The sequence below is a fragment of the Pistacia vera genome, unplaced genomic scaffold (assembly GCF_008641045.1).
Source record: "Pistacia vera cultivar Batoury unplaced genomic scaffold, PisVer_v2 Contig1133, whole genome shotgun sequence".
In the NCBI taxonomy this organism is placed as follows: Eukaryota; Viridiplantae; Streptophyta; class Magnoliopsida; order Sapindales; family Anacardiaceae; genus Pistacia; species Pistacia vera.
The window spans coordinates 631,185-637,112 of NW_022195175.1; the positions used below are offsets into that span (position 1 = coordinate 631,185).

A 5,928-nucleotide genomic window follows, 5' to 3' on the forward strand; every position below is an offset into this window, starting at 1 on the left:
GGCAAACCTTGAGTATGTGGAAGTCTTCGACCTCGATCATCGTCTTTTAATTCCGCCAAAAAACCTCATTGGTCGTGACACTATCATGCGCACATTAACACGACTTTGGTTCTTCCTTTCTCTTTTCTCTTTCTCCCCTTTCCCTCACCTTACCCAGTTCCAACCGGCAATCGCGTCAAAGTTAATCCCACAAATGATAAAACACTATTAATTGGTTCATTCCAAAGACAGAAACCCCCACTAACATTTTTGCATAAAATTGTTCCCAATTCTATGTGCAAATCGAAAATGGCAACCCACGCCACCGATCCCACCCCAACTCGCCCCACTCACTCCTCTCAAACCCGCCGCACTCGCTCCTCTCAATCCCCTCGTACTCCACCGAATTTTTCCGATCCTTCTACTTCTTCAACCAGCGCCGAATACGCAGCCCCCACGTCTTCTTCATCTCAATTCAAACCTTCGTCTTCAGGTACATCCATTTCAAGTCGAACTTCTTTATCCAGTCTCCGGGAATCCATCTCCGAAAGCCCTAACATCTACAGCTTTTCCGAAATTCGGGCCGCCACTAACAATTTCTTATTGAAGAAACACTCTTCGTCTTCCTCCAACTGTTGGCGCTGCAACTTGCGCGGCCGTGACGTCATCATTTTCCAACGCAAGTTTTGTCGAAAACTCCAGATGCAGCATTTGAAAGAGAGATTATCGGTGATTTGTCGGAGCCACCACAACAGCATCATCAAGTTACATGGCGCTTCTATATCTGATGATTATATTTATCTCGTTTATGAATTCATCAACGGTGCAAATTTATCTGATTGTTTGAGAAATTCAAAGAATCCGGATTTTACTGTATTGTCCACGTGGATGTCGAGAATGCAGATCGCCACAGATCTCGCACATGGCCTTGATTACATTCATAATAACACCGGCTTGAACTTGACTCTTGTTCATAATCATATTAAGAGTAGTAGCATTATAGTGACGGAGCCGTCGTTTAACGCTAAGATTTGTCATTTCGGCACGGCTCAGTTGTGCGGAGAATCGGAGGAGGAATCTGAAAGAAGAGATAAAGGTTCAGATTTCGGAAAAGTGACCGAAATATCGGAAATAATAGAGGAAGAACCGGTTGTATCGTTAAAGAGATCGAGTAGTAAGAAGATGCAATTCGAAGGAGTGAGAGGTTACATGTCGCCGGAATTTCGGGAGACCGGAATTCCGACGCAGAAATCGGACGTGTACGGTTTAGGCGTGGTTATATTGGAGCTTTTATCAGGTGAAGAGCCTTTTAAATACAAGTTTGACAAGTCACGTGGCGAATTCATGAGAACTTCGGTGACTGAAACCGCTAGATTGGCGATGAACGGAGGTGATGATGGCAGTGGAAGGGAGGGGAGATTAAGGAAGTGGATTGATAAAAGACTTAGGGATTCTTTTCCGATCGATGTGGCAGAGAAGTTAATACGTGTCGCATTGGAGTGCGCTGATGTTGATCCTGATAAGCGGCCAGATATGGGACGCGTGTCGCGGAAGATTTCGCAGTTGTATTTGGAGTCTCGGGTTTGGGTGGATAAATTTAAACCTCCTAGCGACATATCGTATTCTTTGGGGCCGAGATAGATGGGATGCGGCAGTGGCACTGGCGGCTGATAAAGATGGATTTTTTAAGTTAGGCGGATTTGATTGTGATGTAAGTATTGGATATTGTATAATTTATTTGATTAAATTGTTGAAACTGAGATTAAACAAATCTAATGAATTGGACAGGAGTTAATTTTTCGTTATTATCAAAGTCTTTTTCTTCGTTTGAAAGTTAGAATGATTATAATTAATTGTGTTTTAGATTAGAGTTGACGACTATTTTTCATCCAAATAATGGATCAATAATATTTTCTTATTTATAAAATTTTAAAATACCACTTTAAGCTTTTATTATTTAAATTTATATTTAAACGGTAAACCAAAAATAAATCTGGTCTAAGATATTGGAACTTTTGAAGAGGGGAGAACAATGAATCATTTGGTAGTGGAAAGTTTGGATTTTGATAGTTAACTAATTGTAATTGATCAGAATTTAACTTAAGGGAGGTGATTGCGTAAACTTTAATCGTTTGATTGCCAGCGATTGGGAGAGTCAATCGGAGTAAGGTTTGAGGGGTTTTAATAAGTGATGATTAGGAAAGAGAATGGTAATGGTGTGGAGTTGCAACGATACTAGAATCGAAAATGGAATATAAATTCTAGTAATAAAGTGGTATTTTAAAAGTTTGTGAATGAAAAAAATATTATCAAGCCATTATTCGGTTAATGTAAACTTTCAATGTGAGTATTAGGTTGAGACTTGAGACCCATTAGCCAAGTTGACGAAGAAAGCAAATGGTATTAATTCATTTTGGAAAATATTAAAAGTTTATGGATAAAAAAATGTCATTAAGCCATTATTTGGTTAATATTTCAACTTTTAATGTGAGTACTAGGTTGAGACTTGAGACCCATTAGCCAGGTTGATGAAGAAAGCGAACTGTATTAATTCATTTTGGAAAATATTGCTTGGGTGACTACCAACCAAAAGTCAAAAACAAAATTGAACCAAAAACTGCAAGAGTTGTTAATATTCTTTGAATAATGCTAGTCTTACTCTCTCTTCTTACTTATTTCTCTTATTCACTCATGTTAATCTCCTTTCTTACTCTCTTCTCTCTCTTCTTACACCCACCTACCACATGAGTAAGTAAGGGAAAGAAATAAGAAAGGGGAGTAAGGCCAGCATTGCTCTATTCCTTTTTATGGGATGGGGAAATACCAAAACCAGTCAACCTTGACTTTGCAATGGAAAGATCATATGGAATATCATATTTTAAGGGATTTTATAAATTAAATTATTTCCATATTCTGTTTTTTAAATATTTCAAGTTGATGTAATATAATTAAAATTAGAATACAAGAGATCCTAATTGTTAATAGACCTAGCAAAGTTGCACCCGTACTTGCAGGTTTACGGGTACCCGAGTAAAACAGGCAGGTACAAGTAACCATAATAATTACCCGTATCTGACCCGCTTGTAAAAATAATGGGTGGACCGAGTAATACCCATGGGTGCCTGCGGGTACCCACACAAAAAAAATATTTAAGGTTTTCATCTCATTCTCATATTAACCCACTGCCATTAGAGATGGCAATGAGCTCGATATTTTCGGGTACTCGACCCGGCCCGTCCCGTCCCAAAAAGGTCGGGCTTTACCTGATGTTCGCGGGCTTGGGCTTAGGCCTGGACCTGATTTTAAGGCCCGACCTTGGGTACGGGCCAGGCCTGGGTATGTCTTCAAACCCGGTCCGACAATTTTAGTATTAATTATATTAAATTACCCTTATACTATATATTTAATTACAAGATTATCCTACATATATATACTCATTTTTCCCAAACCCTACATGAATGGATGGATGCACTTTATGGAAAGTTATTTATATATTTGGTGAGTATTAGAAAATAAATTAATATTTACAAATTGTTTCTAGAATTAAAAATATAAAAAAATTTGAAATTTATTAGTATTTAAAAATTCACAAAAATGGGCGGGCTTGGGCCGGGTTTGAGGTTACAAAAAGCCCATCGGGCTAGGCTTGGGCTTTACTTGTCATATCCGGGCCCATCAGGCTTAGGCTTTACTTGTCATACCCGTGATGGGCTCAGGCTGGGCTTGGGCCTTTGTCATGAGGTCGGGCTTGGGCCTAGGCCAAGGGATACCCGATCCTAGCCCGGCCCATTGCCATCACTAACTGCCACTGCTCTCATTCTTCATTTTTCTACTTCCTTCCATTAATCCTTTCATTTATAACAGACCATTTCTTTTTCTCTTTTCTTCTTTCCATCCACTGCTATCTTTTCCTCTCTTCTCTACTGCGGCGACGCAACCGCCACCTCCTCCATTTTATGGGTATTCGAGTCAGCCCAGATATATGTATTTGCCAGCGTAACAACCACCTAAGAAGAACAAGTTTGGTTTTGGTTTAGGATCAGGTCGATTGGAGGAATGCTTTATGGGCTTTTGCTTGGGGATATTGTTTCCGATTCAAGCAGATTGTAATTTTTTGATTTTCTCTAGTTTTTGTTTAGCAACTTTAGTTGTTAAATGTTAAGTTGAAACTTTTTTTTTAATATATTTTTTTTTTGTTTTTAAATGTTGGATGGAATATTGTGGTTTCTTATATACATTTCTTTTTTCTTTGTGATTAGGTTTGTATTTTGTAATTGAAATTTGTGTTTGCTTATTTTTCTTCTGAGTAAACGACATATTCCCACCCAAGGTTTGACGAAACCCCAAGTTGGTACCCTAGGTTATATTTATTCCAGATTCTTACTCTTAAAGTGATAGAAAAATGTTTGATGTAACGGTAAAGGGGTAAATTTGTCATTTTACATGGGCGACGCACATTAGCAGACTGCTGCCTCTAACAGTCCTTCGACGCACGTTAGCAGATGGCATCCCCGACGTTTTTCACCCTTTTTCCGACGATTCTTCCACCCAAAATCACCACTGTCACCACCATTTGAATCCCCATCCTCCCCTCTACAAAATCATACCCTTCACAACCCCTCATCGCTCGCCGATCGCTGACCACTGTAGCTGCGACATGTGACTGGTTTTTGTCGGTTTCTGGCAATTTTGAACGGCAAAAACCCTAACCACCACCACCATTTGACTCCTTGCATCCTCCCCTACAAAACCCCTAACCTTCCCAGCCACGGTAGCTCACCGTTTGTCGTCCACCACTTCACCAAAAAATGATTGATGAACATGAACTCTCGGTCAGCACGACAAAGAAACGGTTGCTGGCAACATAGGGGTTTTATAGATTTGGAGACGGTGGTTGCAGTGGTGGTGTCCAATTGGATTTTCGCTGTTGGAATCGACTGGAATCTAGTGAAGAATACCTAAACACTAAGCCTAACGATGCCGACGATTGGAGGGGCCAATGAGTCGAGAGCTAGAGGGGTTTTGGATGACGGACTACGGGGAAGGTGATGGAGCTGTTTTCGACGAGGGTGTGTCGTGACTAAGGGTGTTTTTGACATAATTTGAAAATAAAATGGTAAGTTTTATAATTCTACTAATTTAGGGGTTAAAAATAATTTATTAATTTAGGGTTAAGGGCATTATGGTAATTGCATCCTCGAAACCCTAAAAATTGCTAACACTGTTATTTTAAGGGTGAGAATTTAGAATAAATGTAACCTAGGGTACCAACTTGGGATTTCGTCAAACCTCGGGTGGGAATATATCGTTTACTCTTTTTCTTCTGGATGACTTAATGAGTATTTTGGGGAGTTAGGGATTTGAAAGTCCTTTTCAAGGAATTGAACATAAATATTCAGTAGGTATTGTATGTGGTTTTTTATTTAAGTTGATTAGATTTTGAGAATTTTAATGTGTTTTTGTTGATTGAGGAGGTGAGGAAACTAAGAAATTTTACGAGGAAGTGAGTTTTACTTGATTTTGATTTTGTATTTAAGAACATGTTAAAACACGGGTGACCCGCGGGTCCACCCGTACCTGTACAGACGGATACGGGTCATACATATTTTTACCCATTCCAAAATTTCACCCGTTTACCCATACCTGTTTTTACCCGCGACCCACAACTACCCAACCCGTACCCGCCCGCCTTGCCCGTTTGCCAGGTCTAATTGTTAAGATATGTTTCCCATGGCAATAAACAAACAGATATGCTTTTCTTTTAAAACCTTAAAGTAGAAGGAAGGATGAAGTTTCCTAATTCCATCATTAACATTATCCTTTGACATTGATGATGCTTAATCAACTTTAAATAATATGCTAAACAACCAAGTTTCAACCACCACAATTTCCCACCTAATTAATATTCCTCTTCATACCCATAGATTTCTGGAATGAACCACAGTGATG

General features: G+C 39.3%; 1 protein-coding gene across 1 annotated transcript; it reads left to right on the plus strand.

Annotated features, from left to right (window-relative positions):
• Nucleotides 1-1,764, plus strand: LOC116143844 (lysM domain receptor-like kinase 3). The gene has a single exon (XM_031429293.1). The coding sequence runs from the start codon at nucleotides 274-276 to the stop codon at nucleotides 1,618-1,620; it is 1,347 nt and encodes a 448-aa protein (XP_031285153.1). The 5' UTR covers nucleotides 1-273; the 3' UTR covers nucleotides 1,621-1,764.
• The last annotated feature ends 4,164 nt before the right edge of the window (nucleotides 1,765-5,928 follow it).

What these genes read in the sequence shown, in the direction of transcription:
- LOC116143844 (XM_031429293.1), top strand. Translation starts at nt 274, where the DNA reads ATGTGCAAATCGAAAATGGCAACCCACGCCACCGATCCCACCCCAACT.